The sequence below is a fragment of the Tyto alba genome, unplaced genomic scaffold (assembly GCF_018691265.1).
Source record: "Tyto alba isolate M040663 unplaced genomic scaffold, T.alba_DEE_v4.0 Super-Scaffold_17, whole genome shotgun sequence".
NCBI classification, from domain to species: Eukaryota; Metazoa; Chordata; class Aves; order Strigiformes; family Tytonidae; genus Tyto; species Tyto alba.
The window spans coordinates 7,474,751-7,497,456 of NW_024881279.1; the positions used below are offsets into that span (position 1 = coordinate 7,474,751).

At 46.9% G+C, this 22,706-nt stretch overlaps 2 protein-coding genes and 1 long non-coding RNA gene across 16 annotated transcripts; 2 read left to right on the forward strand and 1 right to left on the reverse strand.

Annotated features, from left to right (window-relative positions):
• On the reverse strand, nt 1–17,431 carry HNRNPH1 (heterogeneous nuclear ribonucleoprotein H1). 14 transcript variants are annotated; one of them, XM_042790525.1, is made up of 15 exons: nt 17,108–17,431; nt 9,261–9,320; nt 8,005–8,142; nt 6,989–7,144; nt 6,645–6,788; nt 5,011–5,149; nt 3,835–4,013; nt 3,542–3,613; nt 3,329–3,441; nt 3,020–3,155; nt 2,766–2,849; nt 2,580–2,630; nt 1,615–1,668; nt 1,408–1,500; nt 1–784 (listed from the first exon to the last, which is right to left on the reverse strand). In XM_042790525.1, exons 1-15 carry the CDS (start codon nt 17,154–17,156, stop codon nt 660–662), a joined length of 1,593 nt encoding a protein of 530 aa, XP_042646459.1. In that variant the 5' UTR covers nt 17,157–17,431; the 3' UTR covers nt 1–659. The 14 variants fall into 14 exon arrangements, with proteins under 14 accessions (XP_042646459.1, XP_042646458.1, XP_032861845.1 ...); XM_042790524.1 differs by having other exon boundaries at nt 3,329–3,462; XM_033005954.2 differs by lacking the exon at nt 17,108–17,431 and adding an exon at nt 8,361–8,455 and having other exon boundaries at nt 3,329–3,462; nt 9,261–9,326.
• On the forward strand, nt 9,327–16,394 carry LOC104356318 (deoxycytidine kinase 2). Its single transcript, XM_033005960.2, has 7 exons — nt 9,327–10,302; nt 11,186–11,301; nt 11,732–11,925; nt 12,177–12,324; nt 12,855–12,970; nt 14,532–14,631; nt 16,096–16,394. Exons 1-7 carry the CDS (start codon nt 10,203–10,205, stop codon nt 16,117–16,119), a joined length of 798 nt encoding a protein of 265 aa, XP_032861851.2. The 5' UTR covers nt 9,327–10,202; the 3' UTR covers nt 16,120–16,394.
• Nucleotides 17,432–17,615: 184 nt separating the features above from the next.
• On the forward strand, nt 17,616–18,978 carry LOC122153277. The gene is made up of 2 exons (XR_006165124.1): nt 17,616–17,960; nt 18,287–18,978. It is a non-coding gene; the product is annotated as an uncharacterized LOC122153277 (long non-coding RNA).
• Nucleotides 18,979–22,706: the final 3,728 nt, after the last annotated feature.

The following is a 22,706-nucleotide window of genomic DNA, read 5'->3' on the forward strand; positions in this document are numbered from 1 at the left end:
TTTTTAAAAGGAAGATTTATTTAACAAGTTTCACTTAGCGCAATACACCTAAAAAGGAAATCACAATACAATGAAAGATTAAATCAAGGCCTCAGAATTTTATACGAACACCAAGACCAAAATCCTAAAGTAGCCGTATTGCGTCTCAACATGTTTCCCCCATTAACTTAAAAAAAAAAAAGCTTTAACGTGCCTTACAGGATATTAAAAGAAATAAACTAGAACTAACATGCCAAATGTTCACTTTGAATTTCAGACACAGCTTCTATATTGTTTCTTTACAAAAAAGCATGTCTCTTTCAACATGTATTCAAAACAGTGTTGGATGTAATATGGTATAAGAGCAACATTTAACATAATTCAAACAGCTTTAACCTAAATACGTTTACTGCTTAAATACACTCCTACAACAAAACTAACTTGAGAAACGCTCAAAATTGTTTAACAGTTATAGTCTTTACTCAACTTGGTTATTACATCCTAGATGAATGTTCATTTCTGTATGTTCAAAAATACTGAACCTGAAAGGTTTTAAAATAACAATCCTGAATTCACTTACAGTAAAGCATAAATCACAAGCTTGTATTGCAAAACTGTTAAACTTAGTTTTTTGTTTTTTTGTTTTTTAAAAAAAGATGTGACCAAAAGTCAGCGATGGGTTACATTCCCCAGCCACCACTCATGTTGGACATGTTCGACATGCCGCCCATGCCGTTCACTCCCATGGACGCGCGGTTCCCGCTGCTGTAGTAACTGCTGTTCATGGCGCCCTGGCTGCCGGGGTCTGAGGGGGAAAACCGACAGCAGGTTCACAGCTGGTTCAGGCCGATTCGTAGCATCCTTCCCCCAACGCCTGTCCTTGCTGGGCCACCTCGTAAATACCGCCTACTGGGCCCAATACTGCAAAGTGTCAGTTTAGAGCTCCATACTCAAAATTAACTTTATTGATGTTCAACGAAAGAGCCAGCTCTATCTCACCCCCCTCCCTTTTGAATTCCACCTCCCATCACTGTGCTGTAGAAGCAGAGAGGACCCGGCCTCCCACGTACCATCCCCCCATTTGTGCTGTATTTCAACCAGGTCGGTCTCCAGCTTCCCCACTAAGGAAACCGTGACCAGAGCAATGGAAATCCAGAGATCACTGGCATTTCCTACCCCTTTCAGAACAGTTTCCCACATTTCCCACCCCCACCCCCCCACCCCCCACCCCCAAGATGCTGCTTTAAATCTATCCCCCTCCCCTTCCCCATTAGTTACAAAATTCACAACAGCCAAGTTCTTCAACTTTCAGGGCTTATGCAGCCCAGTCTGTAGCACAACCCCTCCACGCCAGTGAACAGCACACCGTAAGACATGCTAAGCCAGCTGCACCTGGCCCATCTAAAACCAGTGAAGAAATGCTCTTACCATAGCCACTCATGCTGCTTTGGCCTCCATATCCTCCTCCGTAACCCCCGCTCAGCTGCTGGTTAGCTGGACCACCATAACTCGATTGGCTTCCTTTCAAGTTAAGGACAAAAAACATTAAGAGCTTGCCTGTCACAGCCTGCTCATTAGCAACAAACCCACCCTCCACCTAACAGCCCCCGTACCCTGGCGCTAGCTCTCTCTCACCTAGGTAACTTTCTTCCAAGCTCAGAGCATATGACCGGGTTTCTGAAAACATTCCTACAATCAAGCAGCAACAAGAATTTACAGAATTACAGCAAGTGCTTGTGACACTCAAGCCCTTGCTGTAGGGGTTTATTTTTGCAGTTTCTATTGACCACACACAGCAGGATCCATCTGCCAGCATATACAAGGCACACACTGAGACTTAAGTGATCTCACACAAGAGGGCTGCTCAGGACAGCCCCATGCCCACACCTAACTGGGGTCACTCGTTTGTACAGTTCTGACAGACTGACTCCTGTTCCAGACCAACTGTGCATCACAGCAGTGCTACAGCTCACCATACAGGACACCTCTACTTAAGCTTACTAACTACTGCTCTTCACCTCATTGCTTGTCTATACTCCCACAAAACTTTTCTGTAATTAAGTATCAGCATTTGCTTACAAAATATCTGAAGTACTATAGAAACAGCAGTGTATCTACATACCCCCACCCCCACCCCCCTACCCTGAAGAAACCCCCCCAAAAAACAATCACCACCTTAATCTCCAAGAAACCAGACAAGTCGGGTGTCAAGAAGGGTATCTGCTTCATAGTAGCACCAGGTAGCAATAGCAGCAATCATTTAGGCTTGTGTTGCAAACACACATTTTAGATTTTGAAACAATTTTGGAATTTGCTAGAGCAATTCAGACAGTTTATCCAAATTCCAAATAGATTTTTCCCTCACCACCAAGACCAGGCGTGAATGGCAGGTCACGTGCCACAGATACATCCTCCATCATCAGACTGTGTTCTGGTCTCCAAAAAAAAAAGGGGAGGGGGAAGGAGAATACAAGGACAGGCATCTTCCACTTCACACCACAGATCCAGGAGTCACTCATCTCACCACACACACCACAGTCAACACAACAGTTTATTCAACCTAGTAACTGTTCAAATGTATTCCCGAAAGGTTTATATACCTGGCAACGTGCTAGTGTTCCAGTCTTGGACTACACCTTCCGATTCCTTGACTGCGTGATTAAGACAGAAAGTTGTATTTCAGTTTTTATGCCAGGCATAAAATAAGCAGGAGCTGTACAAAAGTAGCCAGCTTCTTTAAATATCAAGTGTTTGTTTAAAAGCACAGTTAGACTGCTTACACATACCCATTGCTCCCATCATTTGACTGCCGTAAGCACCACCACTTCCTCCTGCTGTAGAATTCAAGAAGAGTTCTACATATCTGTGTTCTGGAAGACAAAAAATGTTGTCATGAGAGCGTTTCACACCAAACCCAGGCAGTTTGCCTCACTGCAAGTAAGGCTGCAATAAAACCTCTTGCATTCCCGTTACAGCACACGTACTACACGGCAGTGCTGTATCCTCCCTAAAGCCACAGATTCAGAGCAGTCGTACTTACGCATATTTGCTTTGTCTTTGGACATAGCAGCCACTGCATCCTCATGAGTAGCAAATTCAACATCTGCCTCTCCAGTTACTCTGCCATCTGGTCCGATTTCGATGTGTACTCTTACAGGGTTCAGAGGTGAGAAGAACTACATACAAAACAGTCACACAGATTAAAACGCACCAATGCAACAATTCAGTTTTACAGCAAGTCATTTTCTCGAGAGGAACGCTCGTTAACTGCAGTGCAGTTGACATGTCCAACAACAATCAGAGAACCTTAAAGCCATGCATTTAAGAAAACGGCAGATTTGGAACTCACGTTATAGATGTCGTTCTCCGTGGCTCTGTAAGGCAGACCCCTCATGTGGACGCAGTGGCCGGTCGTGCTCTGGAAGGTGGATCCCCCGTCGCCGTATCTGTGGTCCGACATTCCTGCAGAGAAAAGAGTCCATTCTAGGTCTTTCAGATGTATTTTAGTTTCTTTTGAGACATATTGAAAGTTCAGTTACTATTCCTATTAGAGAAATCTTACCTCTTCCAAATCTATCAGAACCAAAACCATAGCCATCATTATACCCATTGTAGTCATCATAACCTCCATAACCTATAAATAGATTGGACAACATGTTCATTTCAACTACAGAAAGATCCAAATACACATGAACACACTGCAGACAACTAGCGTGATAAAGTTTCGTTTCTTCTAGAAGAAATAAAGCCAAGGACATATACAAACCAGTAGTTACAAAGGAGGGGAGACACTACCAGGTCCAAGTGTTGCTGCTTCTCAGATGAGCAGCTCCCTCTTGGACTTCGCATACTTACCTCCTCCGTAGGCTCCACGCCTCATTCTTTCCAAGCTACTTCCTCTACCAAGACTGTTATATCCCCGCGTAAGACCAGGTCTGTCGTAAGGACCGGGTCTCTGCATTGCCAACAGCTTGCGTGGAGGGTCGTAGTGAGTGCGCACTTCTGCTCGACTACTCTTGAAGATCTCAATGTACCTAGAAGTGTTGCCACAGAGAGAAGTCAGTCCTGAATTCCTTCCTCAGGTACCTCACAACTTCACAGTAAAACAAGCCATTTAGTCATAGCCTCGAAACTGGCAGTATATTTTAAGCCAGGTTTCTTTACATTAGGTAGGCAATGACATACTATTATAAGCACTACATTACTTCCCAATCAGTGTATTTTCAAGAAATTACAATTACCGAAGGGTTTACATGCTCCTCATACTTCACAGTATCCCAACCTTAAGGGTGGGGGAGCAATAATGATTCCCCACCCTCCTCCCCCCAATTTAAGAAGTGTTAGTCAAAAAACATAGGAGGGACTGATGTCCACTCAACTCAGCACTGGTTTGCTCATGTGGCAATGTAAAGAGAGGGTTAAAAACCCAGTCTCCACCAAGATTTTAACCCATCAGGATGCTACAAAAAAATCTCTGCATGTGCTAGTGATCCCAGCCTATGCTTCAGTGATTCAGCGTAGGCAAAAAGTGCATGCTTCAATGAAAAATAGTCACAAGTGAAATAGAATAAAAACCCTTTGTGACAATTTCTTGAAAGCTATGCTTATTACATTGAAGATTAATACAGTAAGAAAATTTGTTACATTTCAACTTATAAAACAAGTTTAGAAAGTATCACATTTTCTTATGGTAGAAAGAATACTGTGCATGTCTTTAGAGCTAAAGGCATAATTGGTGCTATTTGAGGAGTTAAAGCCATAGTCTCTCAACTTTGTCACTTTCAAGCTATCAGTTTTGCACTCCTGTTATTACCCAGTTTCCAAAGCACACTTAAGCTTAGCCCAATTTTATCTTTTGTTTTGGACAGATCAGTCTATGCCATATGCACATTAGCAATCCCTTTACTTAACACCAAGTTAGAGATCAAAATACTATTTCTATTCAGATGTTAACACTTTCAGAAGAGAGAATATGGATTTAATTGTTTACCATAAGAAAAGTGACATAGCCAACCAACCATCCATCCCCACCTGTGCCCTATTCTTTCCTTGTGTTTCTTTAGAGCCTTTTCAGCTATTTCCTGTGAAGCAAACTGCACGAAGGCCTCCCCCGTACTCCTCCCCTGGAAGTCCACCGGCAATGTTATCCCATTTGGCACGATTTCCAACCCTTCAACCCAAGGACAAATAACCCCAGTAGGGGGGCAATATTAACATCACAAGCCCAGTCATGAGTTTTTCTTATAGCTTTAAATACACCAGAATTTTAACACTTGTAAGTGAATGGTATGTTGACTCTAGAACACCAGAAGAAAAAGCACGTCAACAAAGAGATCCACGATCACATACCATTCAGTTTACATTCTTAATCCACCCTGCAGAACACAGAAACATTCTGAGTGTCAGGGACAACTCCTCAGATAAGGCATCTAATGCAGGGTGCATTAAGAAGTTCACATATTACAAACCTTTTCATTTCTGTGAAAGTATTTAAGATGAACTTTTTAAGATAACTTATATTCAAACACAGCAAGTTAAACAGCTTTATATATAACAAGTATTTTTACTAGAAGTCACTCAGGTAAAAATAGTCTTATGCAAACATCAAGTTTCAGCATTTTTTTTTTTATCTTTAGGAGTGCTTAATTAAGAAAAAAATCATGAAGTAATTTCAAAAATACTAGTTCCTGAACAGAAGAGGCACATTTTGTATATTAAGCACATTAACAGTTTTTAAAGCTTGAATCAACCATGTAAGAAAAACAACTTAAAATGCACATGCTTAGGATTTGCTCTTGTTCACAATATATTACTGATTTGGAAAACAAAAAAACAAGTTCTGAAGTTGTAAAACTGGAAATATTTCTACTGTATTTTAAAGCAAAAGCAGTCACCTCAATCATATCTTGTTATAGCAAAACATTCCAGCTTATTTTAACGCTCACATTTAGAAAACTACTACTTTGAAAATACTACCAAGTTAAATCCTAGGTATATCAACAGATCTCATTCTTTGGCATTTATAATAGTTTTCCAGTTCCTAAAACATACAACAGCTGCAAAAAAGTGGTAATGAGTCAGTACAAGACAGTATCTCTTCATCCATAAAAAACTTTAAGCTAGACAACATCAAGGGGTTTCCTCCCCCTCCAGGAAAGGGAAGAGGGGAAATCTTTACTTGGGTAGAGTTCAGCAGGTTATTTTCTTCCTGAAACTTTATTCAATACTATAGCTACATTTACAGGAGGTTGTAAGATGCATGCCCTTCCACAGATCCTGCTCCTTGTACTGAGCCCAGCAGTAAGGGTGTCCTACATCTTTCACTGAACAGCATGAACCAGCTAAGACTGTGGGTGGAAGAAATAACCTCCCATCTAAATTGTTCACTTCCCATTTAGAAGCCAAGACACTTGTTTTATGCTATCCTTACTCGGAACAGTATGTCCCACCAAGTATAAATTAGAGCAGCTTTTTGGAGTTCTCTTGATTACGTGACAACCAAGTACGTCAGGAATTGACCTCTCAAACCCAGATAACTAATGAAGATTTGCTTTAGTTTTAATACCCATCAGTATGGCGTTGGAGGTACTATCGGGCAATCCGTAGTTTGTTGGTTTTTAAAGCATAGACCAATAATGCTATAGCTACTACTTTCTCCCACATACCTGAAAAAAACTGTACGATTTCTTCTTTACTACAGCCAAATGGGAGTCCTCTAAGACGTACAAAACCATCATTAGCCGTATCAGGGCTGTTGGGACCAGTATGCTTCAGAACCCAATCCATTTCAACGTTGTTTGACTTGAAAACTGTAAAAGGCACTTAGAATTAATGCATTCTGGAATATGCATAAGTTTTAAAAGTCATTTGCCTTGAAACTAGTCAACTTATGATATACAAGTCCATTCGTCCTCTCAACATGCATTTTAAAGAAACAGAAAAGCAAATGGCCAAACACCCCTCAAGCACAAAACACATTTAGTCAGGTACTAGGCCAACTGAGTCAAACCTTCAACGTATCTGTGTCCCATTGTTTCTCTGTCTTTCTTCAGTGCCAATTTCACATCCTCCTCTGACTCAAGTTCAGCAAATGCTTCTCCGCTTGGTCTGCCCTCCCTGGTGTAGATGAAACGGATACCCAAAGCCCCGTTCAGAATTTTGCAATCTGAAAATGAAACAGGAAGACAGGAATTGATTTCATTACTGCAGGAACATCGTGACAAGGAAAAAACTAACAAGTTATATTAAGACAGAATCAGCAGTATTCCTGTTGTAACTTTCATAGTGACCAATAAATTAAGGGACTAACTAAAATCAAGTTGCCCTTCTTGTCAAGACTGAAGATTAGTAAAACATTAACCGTAAATGCAAATTAGCTATGTTTCCAAAGCTTTGCTGTCTCAAGTCAAGTTGAACATGCTATCTGCTTTTGATCATGACTTAAGACTTTCTCGTGAGCATGAAGCAAAATAAGGAGTAGTAACAGTATAAGCATAATGCACTAAATCAGAACCAACATGCCAAACTCCTGAAGCAAAGTTAAGACCTCCGGTCGTTGCAGAAATCATGTATTTATCACCACTATTTATTACTGCAGGACACTAATAATTTGGGGGAAATACACAACACAGTAAGAACTTAACACAAGAGAGCCCATTAGGACAACAGTGAGTACTAAACTCTTTTAGTTCAACCTGAACCAAGAATTCTGAAGTTTTCTTTAAAATGGTAGCTTCTCTCTTCTGGCTGCTCAAGAAGATAAGGCAGTCGTGGCTATCCCTGCAACTCACACACTAAACTCCTTGTGTCTAGCTCACACTAGCAAAAGCATAGCTTTCCATACTGCATCCTAGGTGAGGCACTTGTTGCATTCCGAACTTCACCAGGTACTAAAGTGCCCTAAATGCTTTCTGGAACTGATCACTACAGCATTCCCACTGGCACAGTGTCCCCAGGAGAAACCAAGAATTGACACCAGAGCCCAACCCCTCTCCCACACCCCTATCTCCCCACAGTTCTGCTTACCGGAGAAAAACCTCTGCACCTCCTCGGTGGAGCAGGACCAAGGCAGCCCCCTGACTTTCACCACATAACCCTCGCTGCTCTCCGTGTTGAGCATCACATTGGGGGTGAGGCTCGGCTCCGTCTCGGTTTCTGTGGTTGCTAGAGAAGACCAAAACGGGCTCTTTGAGACTCCGCACAGCACGGCCGCCACCCGCACCCCCTCAGAGCGCCCGGCGGCCCCCCTGGCCTCTACCCCCCCGCGCCCAAGCCTCCTCTACCTCGGACCGCTGCCCACCTCACACACACGGAGCCGCTCCCGCCCGGCGCACGCCTGGCCCGCCCCCCCGGCCCGCGCCCAGCCCCATCCCCGCACGCACACATGGTGGGGCTCCGCGGTGGTTCTAGGGCTCCGAGCCTGATCCGCTGTCCGGAGAGCGCCTAGTCCCAGTCAGGCGGCAGCGAGCGGGCGAGCCTGTGGCGAGAGCGCGCTAGGAAATGGCGGCGGGTACTCCCGCTTCCGCTGGGCAGGGCCTTCCGCCGCACAAAGAACCCCAGCCCCAGGCACTGCTCTGGTGGGCCCGACGGCTCGCAGTCCCCGTCGAGGCACGGAGCACCCGCGGGCGGCAGGAGAGCGGCGAGCGGCCGCCGAGGCCCGCGGGCTGCCCGCGCTGCTCACCGGCTCCCGAGTGGGGCCTCGGCGTGGCTGGCAAGGGGGTGTGGGGGGGAGGGGGGTGGGGGGAGTGGGGGGAAGGCGCGGGGCGCATGCGCACAACCCCCCCGGCGGGCTGCCGCCCCGCCCCCGAGGGACCCACCTACGCATGCTCTGTAGCTCCACGGCGCTGCTCCGCCCCGGGGACACACAACCGCGACGCAAACGTTCCCCGCCAAGTTGCGCATGCGTCCTCGCTACTCTACCGCGGTACCGCCACCCCCGGGAGTTTGTGCGCATGCGTCGTCTGCCTTACCATTCCCGCCCCCCTTTATCTGAACAAAGCCACGGCGCGGACTCCCGCGCAGAGCGCGGGTCGGGCCTGCGCGCATGCGCCGCTCTCCACACTGCGCATGCTCGGGAGACCTCACTGCTTTCCCCGCCGCCCCCCCCCCCCCATCCGTCCGTCCACTGGGGTGCGCGGGAGTGGGGGGGGCCCCGGTTCCCGTTACCGACACACACACACACACCCACACACACACCCCCGCCTCGCACCAGCACGGCATCGCGTTGCACGGAGAGTGAGGAGTTCAGCTGAACAAAGAGGTGTGTGGGAACTAGCACTTACCAGCTTCAAATGCTGACGCTACCCCACGTGACACAATCTGCTCGCTTCGGTCACTGAAGCCTGGTGTGTTTGGAGGAGACGGGGAAAGAAGAGACATGGGTCACAATTATCATAAAAGAAAGGAAAATATAACTCCCTCCCATCTCCTCCAAACACACCAGACCTAGCTAGACTTCACCCTGAATCTCATTATTATAGAGGCAACAGGAATTTACAGTAATAACTGTGGTCACACAGCCTCAGATAGTTCTACTCATAAAAACTATCATCTACTAGTCAGCCATCCCGTCTTTACCCTGAAAATAACAAGCGGTTCATGTTTCAACTTGCCCACGGAGGAATTAAAGCAGACTCCAATACACCCCAGGCATGCCAGCATTGACACAGGAATTTTGGAAGCAAAGCTGCTCAGAGCAGCGTCCAACCCTTTCAGTCAATACCAGAACTGAGCCTGAGGATGAGCCATTTCACTGCCTGCAAATCTACGTGGCCTCATCCCTCACGTAACTGTGTAAAACGTTTCGTTTAACAGATACCAATTGGGACCGCTAACAACTACCTCCCCAGAACTGGAGGCTTTTTGAAAAACAACACACATACACACATAAAAAAAAAATAAAAATAGTCTCAAGTTTGATTTAGATATAAACAACTAACTCCTGCAACTTAATGCAAATTATATCAGTAAGCAGAACCGTTTTACGGTGACTTCCTAACAAAGCAGCTCTGCGTGGCTTCACTCGCTGAACCCCCCCTCCCCTTTAGCAGGCTCCGCGAGCCGGGCGGGAACGGCGGCGGAAGGAGCACGGCCGCGGCGGGGGAGGGGGCAGCGCCTCCGCCTCTTCCCGGGGAGTGGTGGCGGGAGGCGGCCATCCCGCCCCTCGGCTGGCGGGACACTTAAAGTGCGCCAGAGCAGCCGGGAGAGCCCCGTCAGCTGCCGCCATGTCCACCCCTGCCAAGCGGCACTGCCGCAGCCCCGCTAGCTCGCTCGACTCCAGCCTCCAGAAGCGCCTCAGGAAGATTTCCATCGAGGGGAACATCGGTGAGCCCGGCGGCGGGGGAGGGAAGTCGTGGAGGGAGACGGGACATCTCGGGACGGGAGCGCCCGGAGGCGGTGTGGATGGCGGAGATGCTGCGGAAGCGGGGCCGAGGAGCCTTTTCCACCCACCTCTCCGGGCAGGCGAGGGTGGATCTTGTTGAGGGAGCAGCTCAGCCGCTGCCGCCGCGCCAAGACCCGCTCCTGGCGACACTGGGGAATTGGCGCCATCGCCCGGGGGAGGAGAAGGGGAACCCCGCCGCCCGGTGTCCGTTACAGCGAGGACGCGGCGTCCCCGTTCGCGGCTACCGGCCGTGGGGGTGGGCTTAAAGCGCTTAAACACCCCGTCTTTCCCTGGCTCGGGAAATATTTCCGCCCCCATCTGCCCAAGCACCGAGGGGCATTGCTCGCGCGCGCCCGGCCCCTATGCGGCGCTCCAGCCCGCAACTGCGCCAGCCGCCCGCCTGCCCGCCTTGGCTTGCCGCGCATGCGCGGCGCCATTCCCCCGCTCAGCCCGGCGCCGCGCAGGCGCGCAGCCTCCTTCTCCCCCCCCCCCCCCCGGCTCCCAAACAATGCCGCGCCAAGCCCCGCCCGCGGCTCAGCCGGCTCCTAAAATGGAGGCGCATCCTCCTCCGGCTCCTTATCTGCTGCCCGGCCGAGGCTCGGCCTTCTGGCGCTGGAGATAAGAGCTGTTTACTCGTAAGGTGCGCCTAGCACCGTACAGGCGGCCCCGCCAGCTCTTCCCCAGCCCCGCTCCCAGCACCCCAAGCAGCTCTGGCCCTCAAACAGGGCCTCAAACACTGCCTACAGCCTCCTTAAACTCACAACTGCCACTGTATCTTTATTAGTAAGACCAGCCTAACCTACTCCCTTTTCAAATCTCCTGCAGCTGCAGGAAAGTCAACATTTGTCAGGCTACTAGAAAAACACAGCGATGAGTGGGAGATCATCCCGGAACCCATCGCCAAGTGGTGCAACATCCAGACAGCAGAAGATGAGTATGAGGTAGGTGGTGCTGGAGTTGGGAAGCTTGGGGAGATGTGGCATGGAAGAAACAGCAGTGACTGGCCAGGAAGCCATCCCAAAATTCAGTTATTCTGAGTCTAGAGCATCTGGAGTCATCCCCGCTATCATACCAGTTGACCACTCAGAAATTGTAAAGGCTACTTGGAAGACGCTGTTGAATGCATATTCCAAATAACCATCCCTACCCCACAGGAATGACATTAAAGTCTCCAACTCACTGATCAACCTGCTTTAAAGAAGCTGTCATAAAGACTACCATCAGCTGAGAAACAAGTATCTTTATTTCTGTGCCTAAGCATTTTCCTAAAAAAAATGGCATTAATTCTTATTTCAATGCACCAAATTCTGGATCATGAAAAATAAAGTCCTGCAAATATGCTGGTATTAAGTTTTCTCTCTTGTCCCCTAGGAACTTTCAACATCTCAGAAGAGTGGAGGAAATCTACTTCAAATGCTCTATGATAAACCCACAAGATGGGCTTATACATTCCAGACTTATGCTTGCTTGAGCCGAGTAAGGGCACAATTAAAACCTGTCTCAGCCAAGCTACATGAAGCAGAACATCCAGTGCAATTTTTTGAGAGATCTGTATACAGTGACAGGTACTTACTCTCACACTGTAATTAAAGTTCAGATTAAAAGCTCCAGATATTTATGCTCACACGGAGCTGGGGAAACAATGATATTAAACTATCATCTGCGAGGAGCAGGTTTGATTCAACATCTGTATTTTACAGATGTAGGAGGTGGGCAGCTGCTATTTTTGAGTACCATGATTCTGATTCTACTGAGAAGTGTTTTAAGTAGTTTGCTTCGGTCATTCCTGGCATGAGATTAATGTCTTCCATTGCAGATATGTATTTGCTTCTAACCTGTTTGAGTCTGGAAATATTAATGAAACAGAGTGGGCTATTTATCAGGACTGGCACACATGGCTTTTGAATCAGTTTGAATCAGATATAGAACTGGATGGCATGATCTACCTAAGAACCACACCTCAGGTATGTTCACAATTTTCAGCTCCAAATTTTGTTTTTAGAAGCTTAAGAGGGTACAAAACCTGAAGTATTCATGACATAATACTGCACTGTCTAACAGTGAATTAGCTCCCCCCCCCCCCAATGAATGGGAAGCCTATTTTAAGTTCAGATTTCATTCAAAGACCAAATTAAAAAGCCTGCCTTCTGAGATGCTATTTTGAGGTCAGCAAATGCTGCAGTTGCTAGCACCCACCACTCAGTAAGGATCCAAGGCTGAAACTGAACTTCTAAATGAAGTTTGATTTCCCTTTTCATACATTCTTGAGTTGAAGATAATTTTAATAAGAACTACTAACATTAGCTAAAGTGGCTCGAGTTTGTTTTTTTTTAAAGAAAAATTATTCTAGTTTGAACTTACTTATGCTCAGCCAAGCATTTAAAATTAATGTACACTAACGTTGAGCACTTATCCTGATTTAAGGACCACTTGATCTGTTTAGCTGATTTAGCCTTCAACACAATTGATGTCCAGAGCTTTTACTTTTTTTCAGAAATGCATGGAAAGGCTACAGATGAGAGGAAGAGAGGAGGAACAAGGAATTGAACTTGAGTATTTGGAAAACCTCCACTATAAACATGAAACCTGGCTTCATGAAAGGACTATGAGGTACAAACCCATTTTCTGTAGGCAAGTTTCAACTTAAAGACAAGGCTCTTTTCTACCTTATGCTAAAGTTGATTAGGGATAAAACCAAGGCTTATGTCTAGCTTCACTCAGGCACAGTTGGAAGGACTTATCTTTAGACCTACTCTAGGTTTCTTGTAACAGATGCGATTACTATGGTTATGTTATATGCAGAGAAGGTCATCTCTTTGCAGGAAAGTTAAAATTGCAGAGAGATGGAAATTCGTCTCATTTAAAGCCTTTGTTAAGCATTAGCTTCAACCAAAAGGCTATGTAGCTCTAACTCCAGTAAGGATATGAGTTTTCTTAACTGGAAGTACATCTGAATAGGATAGAGTTGATATCTTGTTCAGTGGCTGATCAGGTAAGTTACCTACTTAACAGCTTCCAGTTCCAGTGTAAGGGAGGACAAGGTCCTAACTACCTTTAAACTAGGGTGACTGTATTTCAACAAGGTTTAAATATTAATCCTAGCTTCAAAATAAACAATGATCAGAAAGGCTTTTGTCAGGTTTTGTTACAAACAAAAAGCCCGGTCAGTGACTAAGTGACCTCTGCATACCTTCCCCCCAACTTCCTTAATGACACTTACTAGCTTTCCCATGTAAGGAATCTTTAAAAGTGAAAACAGATTTTAGATTTTTCGCCTGGAGAAGCCTGAAATACTCTACTGAATGGGAAGCATTACAATTCCAGGAAAAGTATGTTATCAGTCACATCTACTTTCCTAAGTTTCATGTAGGATAACCCAAATGCTTATGAGACAAGAAGGCACTGCATATTGTGGAATTTTGGGAATATTTACATTGTGTACCCATTCCAAACTTGTGAGCAAGCACTTCCTGTGTTTTTCATAGGAACACTTAAGTCTGCAAACACAAGTCAAGAATGTTGTTCAGCACACTTACTGCATTTTAGACATGCTTTTCACACAGAAGAGAGAATAACAACTGCTTTATGAGAATAATACATCCAGTTGCAAAACTACTGCTCCCCACCTGCTCCTAACTTGTAGCCAAAATGGTCTTGCTTATATCTGAGGCATTATAGCCTGTTAAAGATGTCATCCCTGCAAAAGGAAGCTTTAAAACGACACCTTAGTAAATGGACTAGCAGTTAACTAGGTGGGGGAGACAAATGGCAATTGGTATTTTAAAAAATACTCCCTCTTATCAAAATCATGTTCCTGATATTTGATTCCATAGCAAGAATGACGTAAAGGAAATATGAAGCATAAACTTATCTCCCCCCACACACACTTGTGCAATAAAAATAGCAAATAATTCTGAGTGAGATTTGTGAAATACATGAAAGTTATGGTGACACAATGTTGACTGGGTTATACAAGAGTAATTAAGGACAGACTTGACTAGGGATGTATATTACAGTCACAGGCATCAAGCATTAACATCTCAGGTGCATGTGGTAATCTGAGTAATGCTGCACCCTCAGGATGACTTGGAAAGCAACTGGAAGAGCCGGGTTGTTTTATGTACAGTATTTTATACCATTTTTACTACCATGATGTTCTTCCATTTAACAGAGTTGATTTTGACAACCTTAAAGAGATTCCCATTTTAGTTTTGGATGTTAATGAAGATTTTAAGAATGATAAGATTAAACAGGAGTACCTGATTGAAAAGGTAAGTTATTAAATGTTTCGTCATCTGCTTTTCTTCTGCTGTAATAGCTAAAAGTTAATCAATTTACATTCTTAAAAGTTCTAATGTGGCATTTCCTTGGGGTTCATGCAGGCTCCTTCAGACTTGGGAAACTACATAGCTGCAGAAAAGGCTTTTTGCTTTCCATCAAAAAAAAAAAAAAACAACCCCACCTCATCCTCACAATTCAGGGGAAAATTAGTTATTTTTAGAAGAGGGGCAATTGTGGGGGCTGCAATACACTGGCAGCTCTAGCAGTCAGACTACACTGCCATACTGCTCATTAAATAGTTCACAGAATGTTACTGTCCATGTCAGCCATGATGTCCTTCGAAAATTCCTGCAGTCACTTTATAGCTATTTATGCCCCCCTTGCATTCTAAGCTCTTCCTGGACAGAGCACAACACATCTGATAAATGCAGAGCTAACTGAACCTTGTACATAGTTCTAAATGCATGAAGTGACACTTCTAAGAGTTGGGAGGGAGAGTCAACAGCCATTTGAGGAAACAAAGGAGTAAATAGGTCATTTGAGTCAAAATGGTGTTTGCAAATTCCAAGGAAAGGCAAGACTTAGGAAGTAAATGCCCAATGAAATTCTTCTGCTGGAGCATCCCATCCCCAACACTCCAAGCAGAACAGTAACATTACTTATTTCACTACCTGGGACACTTTAAACTTTCCCCCACTGCCCCAACCAGACTACTAAGATTGAAAAAAAAGCAGTGCCCTCCTAGCAAACTGTATAAACCATTTTCTTCATCTTGTTCTGGGTCATTAATTTGAGATAACTGAAGAATGACTCCTTCAAGCGAAACCTAATTCTCCCAATTAAATAGCTCTATATGAACTGGGAAAGGGGGCACAATGTTCAGTTGTGGAGCTATTTGTTGTTAAGTTATATCCTCATGGAAACTAGCAGTTGACTTATGAACAAGACCACACTCGTACCTGCTAACTTTAACTTGCCCCACTGAAAGGCCACCAGTGTTGTCTCCACCAAACTCCCTTTACCACCCAGCATATGAAAAGGTCAGCTCGCCTTTCAGCTTGGGGCAGTGGGTATAGCACCATGCTGAAAGTGCTACCAAATCTTTGGCTTAGCTTTCAGACAATCCCTCTCCTCCTAGGAAAGAGCTACCTAGTGAAGGAAAATTCATTTTTCTTGAATGAAGTAACTTGTAAAGTATTCCAGAAGTTACCTTTCCTAACTACTTGTTATTTTTGAGTAATTAAGTTACTCAGTTCTACCTAGTATTAAGTTGCAAGTCTTGGAAGCACAGCCATCTGCTATACTGAGAAGCATTTCAAGTCAGAAATTACACGTGAAGGCAGAACAGCACTGCAGGCTGTACAGTAACAATTCATTTCTTCCCCAAAAAAGGGAAGAACCTGATGATTTAGCTTTTCTTTTAATGCATCAAATATATACACTTGTTCTTACAGGTCAAGTCTTTCCTGGCTTCTTAAGATAATGAAAATTCATTTGAATGTCAAGTCTCTGAAGTTCAAGAGTTAAACCTAAGATCAGCACGCTCTTAGGACAATTTACTTTAACTGAATGTATGAGTTGCATAGCTTATTTCAAGGCAAGATTCAAGCACAGAATTTGGTTTGGGCTTTTTTTTTGCTTGTCTGACCTGTGTGGGTTTTGACAGAATTTTCTGTATAGTTAAAACATCTGGGGTGCTTTGATAATGTACTTTGTGTATATTCTCTGTTGTTTAATAAAGATTTCAAAATAATATTGACTAATAACTGGCTTTAAGAACAGAGGAGTTAACTGGTTATCAACGGCTGGCAATCCAGTAAATAGAGATAGCAGGCGCCGAGGCAGGGCTGTTTTGCAATACCTGGCATAGTTCACCATTTTAAGACGAGACTGTTATGGCGTCCAGAAACCTTTACTTTCAACTTCTGCTTTATTGAATGGCTGTTATCACAGCTACTTAAGGAGGGACGTTACTGTAGCCGCAACGTTCCACCTGCAATAAACTGCGATTTACACGTTTCTTGTTTACGACCTTCCCCGGGAGTAAACAAACCCCCCCCACCCCGGTAACGGCAGGTTTGGGGGGGGGGGGGGAAGCCGCCAGCCCTCTCCCCGGGGGCCGAGGCAGGCCAGCAGCCGCCCCGCCACTGCTCCCGCCCCCGCCGAGCGCCGCGGCCGCCACGACGCACGCGGCGGCGGGGGGGGGGGGGGGGAGGGGAGGGGAAGGGAGCGGCGCACGCGGCCGCACCGGGCCGTGCCCCCGCCGCCATGGCCGCCCCTCAGCCCGCGGCCGCGCCGATAACGCGGGTGCGCGGTTCCCACCGTCCCCAGGCACCGAGGCGAGGGCTCAGCGGCCCCGGATCGGGCGGGACTGGCCGCCCCTCCCCCCACCCGCAACGGCCGGCCTGCCCGCCCCACCCCACCCCCCCCGCCACCGCCTCCCCACCCCCCGCCAACGGGCCTTACCCAAGCCGGGGATCTCGCCCTCGGTCTCCTCGGTGTGACAAGGGTCCATCTTGGCCGCGCCTTCCCCACACGGGCCGAGGGAAGACAAAGCTCGTACTGTGGGAAAGGGGGGGGGGCGCTCGGGCGCTGCGGAAAACGGAAACAAAAGCTCAGCAGCGGCCGCCGCAGGAACGCTCCAGCGGATCGAAGCTTTTCGGTCGCTTATTTCCCGACTCCCGGTGTGGAGGAGGATGGGGGGGAGGGGGGAATGAGGCGCGAGGAAACCGCCGACCCAGGCCCGGCCCGCCGCTGACCCGCCCGCTCAGCTCCGGCTGCGCAGCGCCCCCCGCGCGCGCGCCTATAAATACCCGCGCGGCCGCGCTGCGCAGCGCCCCGCCGTCACGCGCCGCCCGCCTCGCCCCCTCCCCCCGGCCGCCAGCCAATCGCAACGTGACGAGTTAAAAACCAGCCAGTCACGTCCGGCGGCCTCGCGCTCGGCGGGCGGGCGCGCACCGGGAAGGGTGGGGGGGGGGGGGGGGTGTGCGCGCGCGCGCGCGCTCCCGCGGGCGCCCTGTGAGGGGTTGGGGGTCCCACACCGGCCATGGCCGGCGGCTGAGGGCGGCGAAGCCCCGCGCACCGGCCCGGTGGGCCGCGGTCAACCAACCAGTTCACCCACCCGCTCCCGCCCGCGGTTGAGGACCCGCCTCGCCTGTTTTTCTACCCAAACCCCAAACATGGCGGCGGCTTTGTCCACCGTTCACCCCCTCCACCTTCCCCAAGCGCACACACGCACCCCCCGCTCACGGCAGGGCTCCGGCGGCTCAGCGGGGGAACCGGCGGCTCCGCGCACTGCAGTAGCGCCCGCCGCCCTCAGGTGGGCTGGGCTCCGCCTCCCGCCGCGGCGGGGCACGGTGGGGGGGGGGGAAGAGGAAGGACGAGCGGCCTGGTCGGGCCGGTCCCGCGGGGAGCAGGCCGCAGCCCCTCCGCCGTGAGGGGTTGGAGCGGGAGGGGGTCAGGCCGCGCTGCCAAGCACTGGAGGCAGCGGAGGAAGTAGCGAGGGGCCCCCCACGGCCGGGCAGGGGGAGGCCCCTGCGCCGAGATGGCGGCCGAGCAGGCCGCGGCCTGGGCTGCAGGGAAAGGCTTCCTCGGGCTGCCCTCGCACCGCCCGAATGACGCCTTTTTTTTTTTTTTTTTTGCGAGGCCTGGCGCGGAAACGCGAACAATGGGGATAGTAACCGCAGCGCCTGAAAACCTGCCAACCCTGACCTTTCCAGAGCGTACTTCCAGAGTGACTGTTTGTTTGTGCAGGCAGGTTGATTTGGTGGATCTCTGATTGGAAATCAGCAAGTGACCTGGCAGGGGGATACGAAATGGCCACTCTTTCACATGCACCCTGAAGTCCAATCGTTTGATGCCTAACCAGAGCAATTCCCTCTGCAAAGTACTGTTATAAGGAATCATTAGCTAAAACAACGTTAGATTAAAATACCTGTAAGGGAGCCAGTGCAATTGAACAGATAAGTGGTGACTTTAGGACTGTGGAGGTGTGGCATCTATTCACAGCTTTTGTTTCTGACCGAGTGGTTAGTGTAAAACAAATCCCTTTGCTAATCCCTGTTGAAGCCTTTGTATTTCTGACAGTTAATGATCATTTTTGTCTTCTAATGAGTATTAATAATCATACACTGGAATACATTTAGGATGTGTCATTTTATTAGTCTGATTGGTCTTAGTCCCCATTCCTGCATTTGAATAATGATGGAAAATAGGTTCTCTGTTGTTTACACATCGTGATCCACAGATCCACATGACTTCCTGGCTTTGAAGTGGGCTGTACGGGCTGTTTTCTTGCTGTCTGATTTTCAGTGATAAATAAAGCCCGTTTTGCCCAATATATTCTTGATTGTATATTTATTATAGTCAAACAGAATTCTGACATTAGAGGTCTCTTAGGAAATTAAAATCATCCTGTGTTCATACCGGCAAGAAGTTCTGCTGCATGCATATTTTTCCAGTGTTAGAAGAAAGGTCATATGACTTTTTTGCAAATATGTAATTGCTATTAAGCATAGGCAAAAGACCTGCCTGACTTGAAACTTGACACATCCAGCAGGAAGTCAGGTAGAGCCACTTCTAGGGGAAGAATGTGACTGAACAGCAGAGGCACACAAAGACCTAAATAGTTACAATTAGCCCAGGTATATGTGGTATTTGAAAGATGAAAATAATTAACAATTCAAGTGGAGTTATTGTTAACAGCAGTGGCCCTTTTTCCTGAGAGGTCATCTCTTTTAAGTGCTGCTGCAAGTAAGGGTAGTCCCATGGTACGTGAGCACTCACAATGAATGAGATAGGGGATAAAAATCTTGCTGGAAACATCTGATTCAGGATTGTATTATGTTTCTTGATGAAAGAAACAACTGTGTATGTATTTTACATATGTAAACTTCTAGGTCTTGCTTCCGGCTTCCGTGTTTTCTTCTAGGACTCAGTCATCAGTTTACCTGGCTTTTTTGTTTTATGGTGGCAGCCTGACATCTGTACCTTCCTCTCCAGCAGACACAGCTGAGCTGTCTGTGTCAGCAACTCAAGCTGCAGCTTCAGTTACTTGTTTTAATCCGAAAGGGCTTTGTTCTACTTCAGAATTTCACTGGCCTGTTCCTGCAAAGGGAAAAGGCCCACCTGCTGCCCAGACTGCTGGGGAGAGGATCTGCTTTTGTTTTCCCACTTGTATTCCCAGAAGATAAATTTTGTCTCCTTCAAGTCAGCCTGGGAAGGGCTGTAATCTAAGATGAGCTCAGCCTGATGGGTTTTGTAGCCTATCTGATAGAAAATGGGCAGAGAGGTAGCCTCCTGAGTAGAAATCTACTGGAGAAATGATCTGCCAGATAGTCACACAGCCCCTGTGCAACATCCCCCGTTCCCTCAAAGTTGATGGTGAGTGGGACTAGGAGCCGAGAGCTGCACCAGGACAGCATAAGCACTAGTCCAACCTGAAGAGAGATGCATGAAGCTGAGTAGACATGTTAAATGTTAAGCTGGAACAAACTAAAGCTCTTCCTTGAAGCCTGCTACCTACTCAGGACATTTCTGTTTGGTACTAGTCATAAATCTCTGTTAGCTTGCTTAAGTTTCTTTCCTGGGCAAGAAAATAATGGAGAAAATCTGCAGCTCTGGTGCAAGGGTTTTATAGGCATCTAAGCATATGGAGACACTTCACATGTCTGGAAGTGATGCAGATGCTGATTTCTGAGTAGGTTTTGGAGATACTATTGCAATACAAAAAATAATTACCATTAATTCTTTTACGGGTCAGCATTTGCCATTTCAGGGAGAACAGTGATCAGAGTTTAAATACCTGCTCTGGAAAGATGACACAACTCATTGCCTGTCCTCCTGACCCCATTGCTGTATGCGCCTTCCCTTTCTCTCTTTCCTAGCTAGATATTATCCATTTGTTCTTCTGCCTCCACCATAAGCTTCATCCTTCGTGTCTCAGCTACGTGTGTTGCATGTTCCTCACATTTGCATATAAGCATGTATAATTTAGGATCTTAGAGTTAATCTGCAAACATGATGAACGCTCAGCAAATACTTCTAGCAGCTGACTTGCTTTATCATTCAAGGTCTGAAAACAGGGAACGCACAGAAGTCTTATACTATCAGTGCTTTGTATGTTTGTCTGTATGTGTGACCTCCAGTCAAAAGCCCTAGAATTCAATTATAACCTCTCTGTTGCTACCCATGGCTTTAGAAACAGCCTCTAGCTGTAATGCTGTGACAAATACAAGCTAAACAATGCTATTAAATATGCATGATGTGTGTTCTACCATATTAGATAACATGGCCACGTTCATCACCTGCTAATGCTGCCAATTCACAGCTTTGCTAAAGCAGTCTCCATTTCTGCTTCAGTCAATTTAAGGGGCTTTTTGGTTACAGTTCACCTTTATTTTCTTCCTTTTCACCTTTTTTATCTTTAATCATTACTCTGAAAATGGTGGTCTGCAGCAGAGACCGGGCAGAGCTCATGTTTCCCAGCTTTTCCAATCTGTAGTTTACCAAGAAGCCAAGCCAGCCTGGAAAAATAGACACTGCTTTAGTGAAAAGCAAATGCACAAGTCCCTCCTCCTGTCTGAGGCCACTGCTGTACTGTTTGAATCTATCACCCTTCCCTTTATACCACCAGCTTATCCACAGCTTACTTTCAGCATCCTTTGTCACAGCAAAAATGGAAGAATTGACTCTGTTCTGCTCCCTCAGTGATCACATCCTCTTGGGGCTCAGTTGGGAGTTGACCTGTCTGATGCTTTTCTGTTCATTAGTGTAACTCAGGCCTGTTACCATTTCAGTTCTGCAGCATTATAATTACAGCAGTTTGGCAGAATACTTTTTGCTTTTCACCAATACAGCTAGCTACCTTGCTGTGAATGCAGTTAACAGCGGTAGAAGGGGTGCCTTCTACCAGCATACTTTAGGTATCTGTATGTTTTGCCTGACTCTGAGCTAGGTGGGCATGAGTCAGCTCTGATCCAGAAGCCATCTGGCCGTGCAGTGCTGTACTGAGCTCATCAGGCTGCTCTTGGAGGTTTCTTCGCTCAGGCAGAAGAACACTTACAGCTCTTTGGCAGTTCAGCCATGTACTCGCCAGGAGAGAGGTGGGCACGTCTCCATTTGCATCCCTTGCAAAAAGCCTTGACTGCATTTTCTTATGCCCTCCCAGAAGGAAAATGAGCTGTAAATACAGTGGGGTGACCGAGTCCAGTCTTGGGAGAGTGTGCTGCAGTATCTGTATCAGGACAGAGCTCTTGTTACTCTAGCCACCCATGTTTATGAGATGGAGCCTATTTTAGCCTCTCACCAGCTACAGGCTCAGGAGCAGTGACCACAGCAGCTCAGTGGTTTCATCCTTGCTGACATGATGATCCGTGACTTCCACCCCTTGCAGATAACGATGCCTTAGCTCTTTGGGGTCACCCAGCTTTCTCATGTCAAGTAGTGCAATGTCAAAGCAACGCAGCTGCTACACACCCTGCTGGTGCAAATCTCTCTTTTCTTCTCTCACTCCAGGAGTGCTCTGTGACTCCTCTTGAGATCTGACCCTACTTTTGTTCCTCCTACCTAACTTTTATCTCTTAGATCCTGGAAATCCCTGAACACAGAGTTGGGCACGCTCTTTGCTAAGCGTCTACCTACAGCAAATGTGTAAGTTTTCCTTTGGAGAGTGGGCCTTCACAAAAGGGCATGTTAAGCCTTGTCCACTTTGTATATGCTGCAGCTCTGCCCTCACCAGGGGAAAGGTGAATTCTTGGTGCTCTCTGACCAGCAATAATTGCTGGGAGGTATAAAATGAATGAAGAATGAGGCAAATTGTAACCTTAGAGTGTGGATTTTCCTGGCCTCCCTCTCTTGACCTGCTAACATACGAAGTGGCAGATAGCTTTGGTTTTGCTTGGGTTTTACTCCACTGTCTAATCCAGGAATGGGTTTTACTGCACAGGGCTGTGGTCTGTGGTAATGTAATGGAGTATTTACCTGCGGGCAAAGGGTCCTGCTGTCACAGGCCTGTCTGGAGCACTCTGCGCCTCCATCCACGGCTGCATCTCTTTTGCAACAGTGC

Bases quoted from the DNA above. Each gene is read 5' to 3' on its own strand.
- HNRNPH1 (XM_042790524.1), bottom strand. From the start codon at position 17,156: ATGGACCCTTGTCACACCGAGGAGACCGAGGGCGAGATCCCCGGCTTG. The intron at 1,669-2,579 runs GTATATAAACCT...GCTTGATTGTAG, and splicing joins GAACACTAGCACGTTGCCAG to GAATGTTTTCAGAAACCCGG. The intron at 1,501-1,614 runs GTGAGAGAGAGC...TTAACTTGAAAG, and splicing joins CTTGGAAGAAAGTTACCTAG to GAAGCCAATCGAGTTATGGT.
- LOC104356318 (XM_033005960.2), top strand. From the start codon at position 10,203: ATGTCCACCCCTGCCAAGCGGCACTGCCGCAGCCCCGCTAGCTCGCTC. The intron at 10,303-11,185 runs GTGAGCCCGGCG...AATCTCCTGCAG, and splicing joins TTCCATCGAGGGGAACATCG to CTGCAGGAAAGTCAACATTT. The intron at 12,325-12,854 runs GTATGTTCACAA...ACTTTTTTTCAG, and splicing joins ACCTAAGAACCACACCTCAG to AAATGCATGGAAAGGCTACA.